This window comes from Saccopteryx bilineata, chromosome 2 (assembly GCF_036850765.1).
Source record: "Saccopteryx bilineata isolate mSacBil1 chromosome 2, mSacBil1_pri_phased_curated, whole genome shotgun sequence".
In the NCBI taxonomy this organism is placed as follows: domain Eukaryota; kingdom Metazoa; phylum Chordata; class Mammalia; order Chiroptera; family Emballonuridae; genus Saccopteryx; species Saccopteryx bilineata.
The window spans coordinates 351,148,894-351,166,915 of NC_089491.1; the positions used below are offsets into that span (position 1 = coordinate 351,148,894).

General features: G+C 39.6%; 1 protein-coding gene across 1 annotated transcript in view; it reads left to right on the forward strand.

Moving 5' to 3' along the window:
- Nucleotides 1-18,022, forward strand: part of MED13 (mediator complex subunit 13) — a 118,132-nt gene that overhangs the window by 20,871 nt on the left and 79,239 nt on the right. Inside the window, exons 4-8 of the mRNA XM_066262731.1 lie at nt 12,750-12,895; nt 13,689-13,886; nt 15,948-16,142; nt 16,668-16,830; nt 17,013-17,123. Of these exons, the coding sequence (XP_066118828.1) occupies nt 12,750-12,895; nt 13,689-13,886; nt 15,948-16,142; nt 16,668-16,830; nt 17,013-17,123 (813 nt within the window). The remainder of the gene's footprint in view (nt 1-12,749; nt 12,896-13,688; nt 13,887-15,947; nt 16,143-16,667; nt 16,831-17,012; nt 17,124-18,022) is intronic.

Below are 18,022 nucleotides of genomic sequence, written 5' to 3' on the forward strand. Positions count from 1 at the left end.
ATTCTCTCAACCAAAGATGTAGCCATATATATTTTTTTCTATGGAAAAAAAACATTGCTTAGTTGATAAATTTACTTGGAGATTTTTACTCAACTATGTAATATAGTTATCTTTAACCTCAATTTTCAATGTAGGGTACACTCACACAATACACACAATTCACACATACCTACTCACAGGATAGTATAAATAAATCCTTGCTGAGTATATGACATTAAGGTGATAGGAACAAATATCTGGTTCTATATGTTCTAAGCCCTTATTTTGGGTCCTGGAATTAAGGGTTAAGTATTAGCAAACAGCCTAGTCCACAGAGATATTTTTGTCTTATGGGGGCGAAGCAGGCAAATGAGTTCACAGGAAGGAGAAGAGTACATCCCTAAGTATTTGTATGAAATTAGTTGTAACTGGAATATTAGGGCAACATAAGGGAATTAATTATTTTTTAAAGAAAGTTTTAAAACTATACTGTTTAGCGTAGTAGCCATCAGCCACTTGTGACTATTTTAATTTCAATTAATATAATTTATAAAACCCCCAAAACATTCAGTCTCTTAGTTGCACAAACCACAGTTCAAGTGCTCCTGTGTCTGGTATTGAGTAGTGTAGATGTAGAATATTTCTATAATTGCAGAAAGTTCTTTTGAATGATGTTACTTTCACCAGGGTCTTTACAGTTATACCTAAAAGAATACTTTGAGAGCTTCATTGAAGAAGTTGGTCAGGGTTGATTTTGTTTTTGTTTCTAAGGCAATACATGAAAGAATATGCTTAAATTTCACCCATCAAGCTGTGTGTATCTTTTACTACACTGATGGCTTTTCCTTAGTCCTTTATCTCTAACATTTTTTTTTTAATTAAGGCAGACTTTTATTTTTCTTTTTTTCTTTTTTCTTTTTACAGAGACAGAGAAAGAGAAAGAGTCAGAGAGAGGGGTAGACAGGGACAGACAGGAACGGAGAGATGAGAAGCATCAATCATTAGTTTTTCATTGTGCATTGCAACACCTTAGTTGTTCATTGATTGCTTTCTCATATGTGCCTTGACCGCGGGCCTTCAGCAGACCGAGCAACCCCTTGCTTGAGCCAGCGATGTTGGGCTCAAGCTGGTGAGCTTTTTGCTCAAACCAGATGAGCCTGCGCTCAAATTGGAGACCTTGGGGTCTCGAACCTGGGTCTTCCGCATCCCAGTCCAATGCTCTACCCACTGCGCCACCGCCTGGTCAGGCCCTCTAACATTTTAATTAAATATAAGCACCATAAAATTTAAGTCTCCTCTGGAGATCTGTTAGCCATTTTATATAGCTTTATGATGTTCTTTGGTTGGGTTCCTGAATACCTCTAAAAATCTGAACTTATAGAGAAGCTAAGAGCTATCACTATTATGTTTTCTAAGGACTTATTTCCCATCTTTTTGTCTTCTAAGTGCTATTTAATAGAAATTTAATGTGAAGCCCTGGCCAGGTAGCTGCCTTGGTTAGAGCATCATCCCCATACCCAAGGTTGCAGATTTGTTCCCTGGTCAGGGCACATACAGAAATCAACCAATGAATGAAATGCATGGCTAGGTAGGGCAGTAGAACAATGTTTCTATAAAATCAATAAATTAAAAAAAATTTTTTTTTAAATATAATGTGAGTTACATTATGTAATGTTAACTCTTAGTAGGAGCATTAAAAAGGTTTTTAAGGCCTTGGCCAGTTGGCTCAGTGGTAGAGCGTCGGCCTGGCATGCAGGAGTCCCAGGTTCTATGTCTCTCTCCCTTCCACTCTCTCTAAAATCAATAAAATAAACATTAAAAAAAAATAATAATGGATTACAAAAACAACCAAATGTTTATTTCATAAATTAGGAAAAACTAATAAATTTTTTTCATTTTCTCTTCTTAACATTCCATCTTATTCAGTAAGTACTGTTCCTTATCTCTCAAAACCTCACTAATTCAACAACTACCTGGAATTGAATCTTCTAACAGATTTAAACTACAGAGGATTACAGCCCTGGCCGGTTGGCTCAGTGCTAGAGCGTCGGCCTGGCGAGCAGGAGTCCCGGGTTCGATTCCTGGCCAGGGCACACAGGAGAAGCACCCATCTGCTTCTCTACCCCTCCCCCTCTCCTTCCTCTCTGTCTCTCTCTTCCCCTCCCGCAGCCAAGGCTCCATTGGAGCAAAGTTGGCCTGGGTGCTTGAGGATGGCTCTGTGGCCTCTGCCTCAGGCGCTAGAATGGCTCTGGTTGCAGCAGAGCAACGCCCCAGATGGGCAGAGCATCGCCCCCTGGTGGGCATGCCAGGTGGATCCCGGTCGGGTGCATGTGGGAGTCTGTCTGACTGCCTCCCCATTTCCAGTTTCAGAAAAATACAAAAAAAAAAAAAAGTTTTTTAAAAGGAGTCTGACCAGGTGATAGTACAGTGGATATAGAATGTCAACCTGGGACTCTTGAGGACCCACGTTTGAATCCTTGAGGTCACCTGTTTGAGTGTGAGCTCATCAGCTTGAGTGTGGGGCCAAGCCCATTGTCGCTGGCTTGAGCAAAGGGTTATGGCTCAGCTGGAGGCCCCCCCATCAAGGCACATACGAGAAAGCAATCAGTGAATAACTTAAAGTGCCACCACTATGAGTTGATGCTTCTCATCTCTCTCCCTTCCTGTTTGTCTTTTTCTAAAAAAGAAAAGTTTCTAAAAAGGTGACATTAATATTAATCATTTAACCCAGTGTATCCAAAATGTCATTTCTGCATGTGAAGATACTAATGAGATGCTTTATTTTTTGAAGTCTTTGAAATCTAATATACTGAGAGAATTTGAACTGGCTACATTCAAGTGCTTGAGCTGAGCTTGGTATTTATTTATTATTTTATTTTTTTAATTTTTTATTTTTTAAATGTCTTCTGGTAAATCTTTTTTTTTCTTTTTAGATTTTGTGTATTCGTTTTTTTGAGAGAGGAGACAGAGAGAGAGAGAAGGGGGGGAAGAGCAGAAAGCATCAGTTCCCATATGTGCCTTGACCAGGCAAGCCTGGGGTTTTGAACCTGCGACCTCAGCGTTCCAGGTTGACACTTTTACCCACTGTGCCCTGCAGGTCAGACCGGGTAGTATTTATTAATAAAAGATATCTTCTATCCGATCTGCGAACCCTCTTGGAATTATACGCTCAATTGTGGATGTGGAGAACCTCTACTTCTGAGGGTACTCAGTATTTGCCAAGTTTGGGTATAGTTCCTGTCTTTTTCTTTTCCTGTAGGCTGTCTATGCTGGTCTGTCATCAAGATCATTATGCAGTCTATTTCTGAAATATTAAGTGATGATATAATAGTATTAATGACCCATGAAATTTTTTTTACAATGCTTGAGTCATTAGGATTGCCATGCTCAGTTTTCCACATTCTCATGCTTTCTAGAAACATGAGAAAAACTAAGTGCTAAAGAAGACTTCTTTCTCTTTCTTTTCCTTCTAGGTTAAACTTTTGTTTTTATCATTTATTACTCTGATTCTTCCTACAGATTCATAGAAACCTTTTGAACTTTTGGTTTTAGATTTGAATGATAATTTAAAAAAATATATTTTCCTGAAGGGGAGAAGGAAGTGAGAAACCTTTGCTTAAGCAGAACTGGTTAGGCAGTGTTTGAAATTAGGGCTTAATATGCATTAGCTCAATTCTCACAACAACCCTGTATTACCCCAATTTTATAGTTGTTAAACCTGAAGCACAGGGAGGTTAACTAACTTGCCCAAGGTCATAAAGCTTGCAAGTGTTGGAGCTTGATTATAGGGCATAAAAGTTACACATTGTGGATACTGTAGAGCAGTGGTCCTCAAACTTTTTTGGGCCACAGACTGGTTTAATGTCAGAAAATATTTTCACAGACCAGCCTTTAGGGGGTGGGACAGATAAATGTGTCACATGACTGAGACAAGCGTCAAGAGTGAGTCTTAGATGGATATAACAGAGGGAATCTGATCATTTTTTAAAAATAAAACATCGTTCAGACTTAAATATAAATAAAACGGAAATAATGTAAGTTATTTATTTTTTCTCTGCAGACCAATACGGGTCCGCGGCCTGGGGGTTGGGGACCACTGCTGTAGACCACTATAACTTTTTTTTTTCTTTTTTTTTTCTTTTTTCTTTTTTTCTGAAGCTGGAAACAGGGAGAGACAGTCAGACAGACTCCCGCATGCGCCCGACCGGGATCCAGCCAGCACGCCCACCAGGGGCGATGCTCTGCTCACCAGGGGGCGATGCTCTGCCCATCCTGGGCATCGCCATGTTGCAACCAGAGCCACTCTAGCGCCTGAGGCAGAGGCCACAGAGCCATGCCCAGCGCCCGGGCCATCTTTGCTCCAATGGAGCCTTGGCTGCGGGAGGGGAAGGGAGAGACAGAGAGGAAAGCGCGGCGGAGGGGTGGAGAAGCATATGGACGCTTCTCCTGTGTGCCCTGGCCGGGAATCGAACCCGGGTCCTCCGCACGCTAGGCCGACGCTCTACCGCTGAGCCAACCGGCCGGGGCACCACTATAACTTTTATACCTACATCTTTTTTAAAGTGATAGGAAAAAATAAAACAGAATAGTTAAGAATTACTTATGTTGGGGAAATAGAAGATTATAAAGAGTACTTGCAGAGCACTTGAAGCATAGTAATCCAAAATAATTTATTGGTACTTTCTAAGAATTCTTTACTGTATAATAAGGTCAGTAATGTGTTCAGTAAGTGAGCAGAAGTATATATAAAATTCACTGATAAGGTGTTTTGTCTTCTGAATTTTAATATAGATCCTTTTTCAAGGGACTATGTTAAGAATACCAGATATTGAGATTATACCTGTAAATATCAAGAAATTTAGAAAACTACTTTAAGGGCTACAGAAATAGAGATTAATGAAGTAGTTCCCAAAGTTGTCTGGATATATCATAGAATCACCTTGAGAGATCAAAAATTACTGATGCTTGTGTTTTTTTTGTTTTTTTTTTTCTTTTTTCATTTTTTTCTGAAGCTGGAAACAGGGAGAGACAGTCAGACAGACTCCCGCATGCGCCCGACCGGGATCCACCCGGCACGCCCACCAGGGGCGGTGCTCTGCCCCCAGGGGGCGATGCTCTGCCCATCCTGGGCATCGCCATATTGCGACCAGAGCCACTCTAGCGCCTGAGGCAGAGGCCACAGAGCCATGCCCAGCGCCTGGGCCATCTTTGCTCCAATGGAGCCTTGGCTGCGGGAGGGGAAGAGAGAGACAGAGAGGAAAGCGCGGCGGAGGGGTGGAGAAGCAAATGGGCGCTTCTCCTATGTGCCCTGGCTGGGAATCGAACCCGGGTCCTCCGCACGCTAGGCCGACGCTCTACCGCTGAGCCAACCGGCCAGGGCACTGATGCTTGTGTTTTAACTTGAGTATGTAGTCTAGGCTTTAGAATTTTAAAAGCTCTCTAGGTAATTCTAATAAAAGACAATTTGGGAACTATTGAGTTAATGGAATAATCTAGGAATTAGGATGACTAGGTTTTCTCTTTTTGATGAGAGGAGCAGAAATAGTGAGGCAGACTCCCACATGTGCCCTGGGTGGGATCCACCCTGCAACCCTATCTAGTGCTGATGTTCCAGTCAACTGAGCCATCTTTAGCACTTGAGGCTAATGTAGTCCAGTGGTGCTATCCTCAGCGCCCTGGAGCCATGCTCAAACTAACTGAGCCACTGGCTGTGGGAGGGGAAGAGGTAGAAAATGGGGGAGGGAGCAGGTGATCATGTGTGCTGTGACTGGGAATTGAACCTGAGGCATCCATACACCAGATCAGTGCTCTATCTACTGGCTAAGTCCTTTTTTTTTTTTTCTTTTTTTTTTTTTAAGAAGAATTTATTTATAGCTTGTTTTGTTTTTTTTTTAATTTTTATTTATTTATTCATTTTAGAGAGGAGAGGGGGGGGGGGAGAGGGAGAGAGAGAGAGAGGAGAGACACAGAGAGAGAAGGGGGGAGGAGCTGGAAGCATCAACTCCCATATGTGCCTTGACCAGGCAAGCCCAGGGTTTCGAACCGGCGACCTCAGCATTTCCAGGTCGACGCTTTATCCACTGCGCCACCACAGGTCAGGCTCCTTCTTTTTTTAAATGGTGGTAAAATACACAACCAAATTTGCTATTTTAACCATTTTTCGTTGTTCACATTGTTCAGCCATCACCACTATCTGTATAACTTTTTCATCATCTCAAGCTCAAAATCTGCCCATTATAGTAACTCTTATTTTTCTCTTCTCCCTGTCCTTGTAACCACCATTCTACTTTCTGTCTCTAATGAATTTGACTGTTTTAGGTACCATCTATACATATTTGCAATCATACAGTATTTGTGTCTGGCTTGTTTCGCTCAGTATAATGTCCTCATTTTCATCCATGTTGTAGCTTCACCACAATTTCTTTCCTTTTTAAGATAGAATAATATTCTATTGTATTTTTATACCACAGTTTGTTTATTGATTTATCTGTCGGTGGACATTTGGGTTGTTGGCACTTTTTGTCTATTTTGAATAATGCTGCCCTAAATATTGGTGTTCAGATATCTGTTCAAGTCCTTGCTTTCAGTTCTTTTGGGAATATACCCAAAAGTGAAATTGGTGGGTCATAAAGTAATTCTGTCTTAGTTTTTTAAAGTAATCACCATACTCTCATAGTGGCTTCTCCATTTTACATTCTACCTGCAATGCAGGAAGGTTTCAGTTTTTCCACATCCTCTTTTTCTTTTTCCTTTCTTCTCTTCCCTCCTTTCTTCTTATCTTTATGGATATAAAGTAGTATCTCACTGTAGTTTTGGTTTGCATTTCCTTAATGATTAGTGATATTGAACATCTTTTCATGGGTCATTAGTACAATTTCTTTCAATAACTGTCAAGTCCTTTACCCATTTTTAATTGGTGGTTAGGATGACAATGGCTTTAAGCCAAAACTTAACTAGTTTTATGATCATAAGCCATCTAATTTCTCTGTGCTTTGAATTCCCTACTAGCAAAATCAGATACCATGTTTCTGTACCTATATAACAGAAATGCCAAAAAATAGATTGTGTGGCACCTCCTAAAGCAGTAAACACATTAATCTTACAGAACAGCTAGCTTTAATTTAAAAGCATATTTTCATGTTCTTTCTTAGAAATAGTCTTGTTTCATTTTAGTACTTAAATGAGTAACTTTTTTTTTTTTTTTTTTTTTTTAACAACATGATTGTTCAAGTTTCCTCTGCCTCACTCTTACCTTTTTGGTTTTGGTTATTACAGTGTAAGCTCCTGGTGAGCAATGGTATACTCTACAGTAACATTATAGTAGTTAACAGTATCTTGGATTCTCATTGTAGTTATATGTATTTTTTTGAATTTACTTTTTTAAGTGATAAGTACCAAAAAAATGTTTGAGGTGATTTTATCAATGATATCTTTCCTTGAAGAGCCATTCTGAATTTCGTAGGGCAGTATTACTTACTATTCTTTGACTAGAACATTGCCCTCAATATCAGAATTTCAGAAATTTTATCCCGTATTTAGAATGTTTAGTTTTTCTCCTAGCTCATGTACAAACTTGGTTTATTTTAAATCATTTATAATTAGATCAGACTATACAGGGGTGGGCAAAGTAGGTTTATAGTTGTATGGACGATAATACAATAATTAATAAATAATAATACAAGAATAAACTGTTGTAATTCACAACTGTAAAGCACTTTTTCTCACCCTTGTATTGGGAACATGCTAGCAGTATAGGAGGTAATGTTTTTCTTTCTTTTCCAAGTGAAAGGAGAAGAGAGAGATTCCTGACTGGGATCCACTAGCAACTCCTGTCTGGGACCCATGCTTTGCCCATCTGGGGCCATGTTCACAACTGAGCTGTCTTTTAGTGCCTGAGGTAGAGGCTCCACAAAGCCATCCTCAGCGCCTGGGGCCAGTGCACTTGAACCAGTCTGCCATGGCTGCAGGAGGTACAGGGCTAGATAGGAGGAGGGGTGGAGAAGCAGATTGTTGCTTTTCCTATATGCCCTGATGGGTATCAAACTCGGAATATCCACATGCTGGGCCGATGCTCTACCACTGAGCCAACAAGCCAGGGCCAATCTTTTTCTATAATCATATACAACTTACACTGTAAGTTGTATGTAAGGCAGTGCAGGTAAACAGAATGGAGAGACTTAGTATATATATGTTTTGCATGTTGAAGTATGGGGTTTTTACAAAGACCCCTTTGAGACAAATGGATCACTTTACATCAGAGAGCCAAATTTTCTTTTCTGGTTTAAAAGTTATTAAAGATGGTCAAGTGCATTGGACGGACATATGGGAGGGCTATATTCAGCCTTCATTTTTATGGGTCATGATTTTTGTATATATTAGATTATATTTATTTTCTTAAGTAATACTTACTAGAATTTAATGTTTTTATTAAATAGTATTTAATATGTCCCAGGTTATAATAATCTCTTGAGGAAAGCTTTTAGTCACATTATTTGCTTTTTATGTCATAGCAAAAATACATTTTGAGTATCTTTTTATTTTCATTTAATATTTTATGTATGAAATGAAACACATAGTTGAAAGCTGTATTTGTAAGAACTATACTTCACTGATTAAACGAACAGTAAATATAAGGATTTAAAATTCAGATCGCTTATCTTCTTTGTCTTTTAAAGAAACATCATGAGACTGTTTTAGGTTGTTGTTTTTACTTGCAAATGTTGGAAATATTTGCAATTTAGATTTTAAAATCTGCTATTCAGTTACTGAGTAAGGACACAGCATTCACAATCATTTGATCCCTAAAACTAATCAGATTACAATTTCTCTACGTAATAGATTATTCTTGCTTGAGTCACTTCCTTAATAAATGTTTTCCTTGACATAAGTAGTTTTAGTAATTCCCCCCTTTAAACTCTTAAACTTTATCTCTACTAAGAAATTTTTTTGCCTTCTACAATTTCCTGAGAAACCTGTAAAAAGCTTATAATATTAAAAAATATAGTCATTCTAACCAGCTGAATATGAATTTTTCTTAACAGTTTATTTTTTCCCTCCTTCTCTTCCCATTCCTTTTTTTAGAATTATTTATTGATTTTTGACAAACAGAGAGAGGGGGACAGATAGACAGACAGGAAGGGAGAGAGATGAGAAGCATCAGCTCTTCTTGCAGCTCCTTACTTGTTCAGTGATTGCTTTCCCTTATGTGTCTTGACTGGAGGGGCTACAGAAGGGGTCACTTGCTAGTGACCCCTTGCTCAAGCCAGCAACCATGGATGGGGTCATGTCTATGATCCCACGCTCAAGCTAGTATCCCCGTACTCAAGCTGGTGAGCCCATGCTCAAGCTGGCAACCTAGAGGTTTCGAACCTGGGTCCTCTACATCCCAGTCCGATACTCTATCCACTGTGCCACTACCTGGTCTGGTTATTTTTATTTATGGATTTTTAGTCCGAAAGGAAGAGCAACAGGAATATCAATCCATTCCTGCATGTGCCCAGACTGGGGATTAAACTGGCAATCGCAGTGCTTCAGGCCAATGCTCTCATGAGCCGAGCTATTCAGCCAGTGCTTTCCTTTCTTTGTAAAAGCATTTTTGTCTTCTTTTTAAATTTTCATGTCCTTTTTTTATTGTTTAGAGAGAAAAATGCCTTGAAAATTGATTTCTTTTTGCCTGTTTTGTTTCAATACATATAATGGGCATATCCCTCGTAGAAATTAAATATTAGTGGTTTACTAAGATAATACTATTCAGAAATTATATTGTGTATTTATATGCTTTATAGCTCAACCTTAATTATAGAACTGTGTCAGAAGAGAGGATACTTGAAAGAAAAGCACAAATATGGCTACATATGTATTTCAACATAATAGTTACAAAACTAGTTGCATATAAGTTTGTTTGTATGAGATACCTTCTTTGAGAAAAGTAAATGTATGGAGACTTAGGGATAATTTAAAAAAATACTGATATTTCCCCCCCCCCCCTCTGTCTCTCTCTTCCCCTCCTGCAGCCGAGGCTCCATTGGAGCAAAGATGGCCCGGGCGCTGGGGATGGCTCCTTGGCCTCTGCCCCAGGCGCTAGAGTGGCTCTGGTCGCAACAGAGCGACGCCCCGGAGGGGCAGAGCGTTGCCCCTGGTGGGCGTGCTGGGTGGATCCCGGTCGGGTGCATGCGGGAGTCTGTCTGACTGTCTCTCCCCGTTTCCAGCTTCAGAAAAATACAAAAAAAAAAAAAAAAAAAAAAAGAAATACTGATATTTCAATTGGTATAAAAAATCATGTTTATTTTTTTAATGTTAATTTTATTGATTTTTAGAGAGAGAGAGACAGGAACGTCACCGGCAGCCTCTGTACTTCGGGATGATGCTCTAACCAACTGAGCTCTCCGGCAAGGGCTCAAGTTTGTATTCTTACCATAGGGTATTAAGAATCACACTTTTGGCCCTGGCCGGTTGCCTCAGTGGTAGAGCGTCGGCCCGGCGTGCAGGAGTCCCGGGTTCAATTCCCAGCCAGGGCACACAGGAGAAGCGCCCATCCGCTTCTCCACCCCTCCCCCCCTATTTCCTCTCTGTCTCTCTCTTCCCTCCCGCAGCCAAGGCTCCTTTGGAGCAGAGTTTGCCCGGGCGCTGAGGGTGGCTCTGTGGCCTCTGCCTCAGGCACTAGAATGGCTCTAATTGTGGCAGAGCGACGCCCCAGATGGGCAGAGCATCACCCCCTGGTGGGCATGCCGGGTGGATCCCGGTCGGGGGCATGCGGGAGTCTGTCTGACTGCCTCCCCGTTTCCAACTTCAGAAAAATACAAAAAAAAAAAAAGTCACACTTTTATTTTTAAATTTATTTTAGAGAGGAAGGGAGGAGAGACAGAGAAAGAAATATCAATTTGTTGTCCCATTTATTTATGAGTTCATTGGTTGATTCTTTTTTTTAGATAGGGGAAAGAGAGAAATGAGAAGCATCAACTCATAGTTGGGGCGAGAGGAAGGGAGAGAGATGAGAAGTATCACTTGGTAGTTACAGCTCTTTAGTTCATGATTGCTTTTCATATGTTCCTTGACATGGGGAGCGGGGTGGACTCCAGTGTAGCCAGTGAGCCCTTGCTTAAGCCAGTGATCTTGGCCTCAAGCTAGCGACCTTTGGGCTCAAGCCAATAACCATCAATATGATCCCACACTCAAGCCAGTGACACTGCACTCAAGCTGGCCGAACCTGTGCTCAAGCTGCAACCTCTGGGTTTCGAATTTGGGACCTCAGTATCCCAGGTCGATGCTCTATCCACTCTGCCACCACCAGTCAGTCTATAAACCTACTTTTGCCCCACTCTATATATATTCGATGAAGACCATTTTGGCTCTGTCTTGCTCTTCACCTCTTTCCTGTGTTCTGTTAGCTATAGTATTACTTTTACTATAACTTAATTTTAATGTGTATTGCCCTTGCCTTCCTTGTCCAGAATAATTCAAGTGGACTTATACAAGAGGCTTTGAGCTTATTCTATTTTTATTTTTTAAGAAAATTAAATTTGCCCTGGCCGGTTGGCTCAGTGGTAGAGCGTCGGCCTGGCGTGCGGGGGACCTGGGTTCGATTCCCGGCCAGGGCACATAGGAGAAGCGCCCATTTGCTTCTCCACCCCCACCCCCTCCTTCCTCTCTGTCTCTCTCTTCCCCTCCCGCAGCCAAGGCTCCATTGGAGCAAAGATGTCCCGGGCGCTGGGGATGGCTCCTTGGCCTCTGCCCCAGGCGCTAGAGTGGCTCTGGTCGCGGCAGAGCATCGCCCCTGGTGGGCGTGCCGGGTGGATCCTGGTGGGGCGCATGCGGGAGTCTGTCTGACTGTCTCTCCCCGTTTCCAGCTTAAGAAGAATACAAAAAAAAAAAAGAAAGAAAGAAAAAGAAAATTAAATTTAATGGGGTGACATTGATCAACAAGAGTACATAGGTTTCAGGCATATTCTACTTTAAAGACCTGGTTAAATCAATATTAATATAAATGTATGGAGAAGGAATAAGAAAAGTAGATTCTTCTTAGTGTACAATATCATTTCTTTTGGACCACTTGACCCTTCTAAATTGTATCTTAAGGACACATATGCTTTCTTTTTCTTGGGTACTTTTATTTATTTTCTTACCTGTGTACCAGACCACATCTGAATTTCATAAGATGTTCTGCTTTGCATGTAGCTTTGATTTTAGGATGCCTTAAATTGTAAGACCCATGTTTGTTTTAAAGTAACTTTGTTGGGACTGGGGGAAGGACAAGTACATTTAATGCTTGACTGATTGCATGTAGCCCAATTTCAGAAATAATAAAATGAGGTAATATATTTGTATTTAATTTTTTATATAGTGGGGAAATGAACAGAAATAAAAATAGGTCACCCTTGATTCTGTTGCATCCTTGACTTTTGCCAAAAAACTTTTTTCTTTTCCTCTTTAAAAAAAATTGAGACTACTATTTTGATAGCCTACCCTTTCCATTAAATTTAATCCCTACCTTTAACTTATTTTGGTGGCTATAAGTGTGTGTGTGTGTTCCTAACTTACTTAACTGGTTTCTCTATTTGCAGCTTTTTCTACTATGAGTGGTAGAAAGATGAAGAACATCTCTTATAGCTAAATCTTGGCTCATATCTGTGTGTTTTTTTTCCTTCAAATGATAAAGTAACATTTCTAGGTTAAGGAGAATATGCATTGTTGTGGTATAACTTCATAATAGAGAAAAGCAAATTGATATTTTTTGGCCTATTACTAAAATACAACTTTTCCTTCTTTATTAGTGAACACTTGTCCTGCTCTTTCACCTTTTTCTTGCATGGAGACAGCAATGTTTGTACCAGTGTGGAAATTAACCAACATCAACCTGTGTACCTTCTTAGTGAAGAGCATATCACCCTTGCTCAACAGTCTAATAGCCCATTTCAAGGTAGATTATTTTGATGGCTTAGGTATTTGATCATTTATTGTTATCTCCAGAAAATTCTTATTGAAATTGGTCATTTGAAGTTTTGGGATTAATGAGATTTAGCCTAATTATGGTTCTGATGTAGTTTACTTTTTTCTTCCCCATTAGAATATTAAGTCAATGAAATATGTTTTTTAATACCAATATTCTAAAAAAATCTTGTACTTGAATGGCAGCATATTTGAACGTTTTTTTGTTTTGTTTTTAAATAGCAAGTAACAGATTATGTTTTTGTGTTCATCTTGTGTGTCAAGTCACATAGTTATTTTTAACATTTATCACAGGGACTTTGGTATGATTTACTTAGAGGAACTACTTTTTTATAAGCTTTCCAATTTATTTTTAAGGACTGGTAGTGTGTTCTTGTTTTAATTCTAAGCCTAGTATTTGTTTTTTACAAATGTATATCATTGCATAGTAAGTACTTAGATTTATATATACACATTGTTTTTCCTCAAATTGTTTTTCCCTAGTGGAAGTCAGGATAAATTAAAGGATAGACAAATAGTCCTGTTCACTGTGAAATTCTCGCCATCTGAGATTTTTGGGTAGACCATTTTAAGTTTTATAATAAACTCAGTTTTGTCCACATCTTTACAATAATGAAGTACAATAAATTTATTTTCTCAGAAATGATCATTATGGCTTTCTTTTAACACCTTTTTAGAACTACATAATTACTTACCATGCTGTTCAGTGTGATGTTATTGTAACAGTCTTTAGTCACTTACTTAATTCTGTTTTGGGTTTCTAGTTATCTTAAGTCCATTTGGACTAAATGGCACTCTCACAGGACAGGCATTCAAGATGTCCGATTCAGCTACAAAGAAACTCATTGGTGAATGGAAACAATTCTATCCTATCTCATCTTGCTTGAAGGAGATGTCTGAAGAAAAACAGGAAGATATGGATTGGGAAGATGATTCCTTAGCTGCAGTAGAAGTTCTTGTTGGTACGGATTCTGAGTATATTTTTTTTCTTAAGAGAGAAATGGGGAGGCAGAAAGACTTCTGCATGCACCCTGACCAGAATCCACATGGCAAGCCCCTATGGGGTGATGCTGTCCCCATCTGGGGCTGTTGTTCTGTTGCTTAGCAACCGAGCCATTTTAGCACCTGAGGTGAGGCCATGGAGCCACCCTCAGTGCCTGGGGCCAACCTGCTCCAAATGAGCAATGGCTGTGGAAGGGGAAGAGAGATAGAGAAGGGAAAGGGGAAGTAGTGGAGTAGCAGATGGTTGCTTCTCCTGTATGCCCTGACTGGGAATTGAACCTGAGGCATCTACACGTTGGGCCGATGCTATACCGCTGAGTCAACCGGCCAGGGCTGATTCTGAGTATTAATCGTAAGGGGAAAATACATAACTATGTATTAGTTAGATTTGACTAAATAATAAACAGCTGCAACACCTTAGTGACTTTTTAACACCAAACATTTATTTCTTCCTTATTTTCTGCTCACATTACATAAGGGCTTCAGCTTAGTTATGGGGCGGCTTCTTGCATTTTCTTATTCTGTAATCTATGTTCAAGTGGTACCTAATATCTGGGACATGCTGTTCTTAAAAGAACAGAGGAATGGTAGGGACTTAGTGTAATTATCTTGTTTAAAGCTTCTACCAGGATACATCTGCTTATATCCCATTTGACAAAATTTGTGACATGGTCAAGCCAAAGTCATTGGAACAGGGAAATACATTATACCTGAAGGAAAGCATGCTAAAGTGGGAAGAAAATAATTGAATGAATAATATTTGGAGGCTGAAAAGTTAACAACCTGTGTTATGTAGTATTTTAACATTTGGTGAAACTGTCACCTCTGATAACTTAGTAGACAGAATATAATATGTATCAAAATAACTGGGGCTTTCATCTCTTTTGCCCAGGTCATCTTATTCAGATTGCCTCTATTCTATATGTCTTCTCATTCAAGGACCTAGGTTAATAAGGCAGAGACAGAAGTAAGAGAGGCTGTACTGATCCTACAAGCACATTTAAATTAGATCTCCTTTTTAGTTGTGACATATAGCACATGCATTTATATTCCAGAGCAAATTACAAAACCAGTCCTAACAATGGGATGAAGACATATACCCCACCTTAGACATGGGAAGTGTGGGAATGTATAATTGAGCAGATCATTTGGATTAGAATCAACAATACTGGCCTGAGAAGGTGGTGGCACAGTGGATAGAGTGGTCAACCTAGGATGCTGAGGACCCAGGTTTGAAGCCCTGAGGTTGCTGGCTTAAGTGCAGGCTCACCAGCTTGAGTGTGGGATCATAGACATGACCCCATGGTCACTGGCTTGAGCCCCCAGTCAAGGCACATATGAGAAAGCAATCAATGAACAACTAAAGTGTCACAGCTATGAGTTGACACTTCTCATCTCTTCCTTCCTGTCTATCTGTCTCTCTCTCTCTCGCTAAAAAAGTAAAAATAAAAAAGAATCTATAATAATCTATTTAAGGGGATCATATGGTAATGTTACACATGAAATTGCCTTAGTTGGAGTATTAGGCAGTTTTTTTTATAGAAATACCAGCATTCAATTTACTATTAGAGTAGTTGTGACAAAAGCAGAAGCAAAACACAAATTTGTTTTAGGCCTTTTAAACAGCAACATATAAAGAAGAAAACAAAATGGTCCATAATTCTAGTGCCAAGATGACCTTTGTTAAACTTTTAAAAGAAATTTTAATGCACCTTATAGTTGGTTAAATATGCAAATAAGGATTTAAAAGCAGGTAATGTGCATTTGTGATTAGAAAATCCAAAAATGAAAAGAGAAAGTTACTTGTCTCTCTCAATGAAGGTAGCCACTACTGACAGCTTCTTGTGGTTTCTTGCAGAACAACCTTATACCAAAAGAGCATATATTTATAAAAATATATTAACTATATTATTACTTAAGTGTGATTTTATTATATCTTTTTTATTACAGAATTTTTGAATGAGGCTAATGCCACTATAGTCACATTAGTTGTTGGTTTTTCTGTCTTTATTTCCTTTTAGCTGGTGTCCGAATGATCTACCCAGCATGCTTTGTTCTGGTCCCTCAATCAGACATTCCCACTCCAAGCTCTGTGGGATCTTCTCACTGTTCAACTTCATGCTTGGGTGTCCACCAAGTGCCTGCTACTACAAGAGATCCTGCTATGTCTTCGGTTACTCTTACACCACCTACATCTCCTGAGGAAGTCCAGACAGGTATTGTTCTAATTTGTTTTGTTAGCTCTAGTGTTTAAGTCTTATTTTGAGTACAGTAAACATTTAATTAAATAATTATTTTGAAGTAACTTGAAAATTAGAGAAGAGTTTGCAGATACTGTACAAGGAACTCCCTCCACATTCCCAAACTGTTAACATTTGCTTCATTACCTTCTCTGTATGTATACATTCATTATCACTGGTCTTCTTATGCATCACATGAGAGAAGCTGTGGGCATGATGTCCCTTACCCCTAAGTACTCAGTGTATTTTCCAAAATTAAGAACACCTTCCTGTATAAATACCATTTAATCTTCCAAGTCAGGAAATCAGCATTTTATAGTACTACCATCCAATTCACATCCCTTGTTCAAATTTTTTGCTTTCTGTATGTTAAGTGAAATACTATACTTTTTGCCTCAAAATATAAGTAGCCTTAGCAGGTAGCTGGGGCAAGTGGTATCACTAATTAATTTTGAAAAACCAAAATAATGCTACAGCTTATTCTTTTTTGTTTGTTTTCAGTTGATCCTCAGTCTGCCCAGAAGTGGGTCAAATTTTCTTCAGTATCTGATGGCTTCAACTCGGATAGTACTAGCCATCATGGTGGGAAAATACCCAGAAAATTAGCCAGTCAGGTGGTGGATAGAGTTTGGCAAGAATGCAATATGAACAGAGCACAGAACAAGTACGTATTTTCATTTTCAAGTTTAAAAGTTACATGTTGGTAGTTAACTAGTAAATATAGTATAGTCATTAGTACTTTTCCTTAATCAAAAAAAATTATTTTTTAAATTTCAGTTTTAATGCTTAAATCAGGGTTACAGAAATATAATGAATGCTAAATAAGTTTATAATTTCAAATCTTAGGAGGAAGTATTCAGCTTCATCAGGTGGTGTGTGTGAGGAAGAGACAGCTGACAAAGTAGCATCCTGGGATTTTGTTGAAGCTACACAGAGAACAAATTGCTGCTGTTTGAGGTACATTTTTTTTTAGTTGATTGATATTTATATACATATGTGTATTATGGTAGTTTCTTATGTTGTTGAATACTTAGACCCCACTTTATTTGATGAAGTGTACATAAACGCAATGTGTTGTATATTTTTCTAAAAAACAGATTTGAGGTAAAAAAGTTAAGTTATTTGGAGCTGATTATGGAAGTACCTACAAATGTATGCCTTAAGTCCTTCCACAGTTACCAGGGCTGGACTCTGAAAGCTTGGTTTCACAGCCAAATAAAAGAGAATTTTATAGTGAATATGGCATCTGTAAGGTAAAAGGCATACACATTTCTTGAGAAGTGTTCGTAGGTGACATAGTGCCTGAGAAATTTCTCCCAAAGGTTCTCATAAAAGAGATGATCTATACTAGATACAAATTTCCACACTGTTTTTTTTTTTTTTTTCTTTTCATTTTTCTGAAGCTGGAAACAAGGAGAGACAGTCAGACAGACTCCCGCATGCGCCCGACCGGGATCCACCCTGCACGTCCACCAGGGGCGGTGCTCTGCCCCCCAGGGGGCGATGCTCTGCCCATCCTGGGCGTCGCCATATTGCGACCAGAGCCACTCTAGCGCCTGAGGCAGAGGCCACAGAGCCATGCCCAGCGCCCGGGCCATCTTGGCTCCAATGGAGCCTTGGCTGCGGGAGGGGAAGAGAGAGACAGAGAGAAAAGCGCGGCGGAGGAGTGGAGAAGCAAATGGGCGCTTCTCCTATGTGCCCTGGCCGGGAATCGAACCCGGGTCCTCCGCACGCTAGGCCGACGCTCTACCGCTGAGCCAACCGGCCAGGGCTCCACACTGTTTTTATAGTAAATACAGTATAGGGTTTGTGCAGCAGTTTCTGATAATATCCCTTTGGGCAAGTTGCAGGTGAAA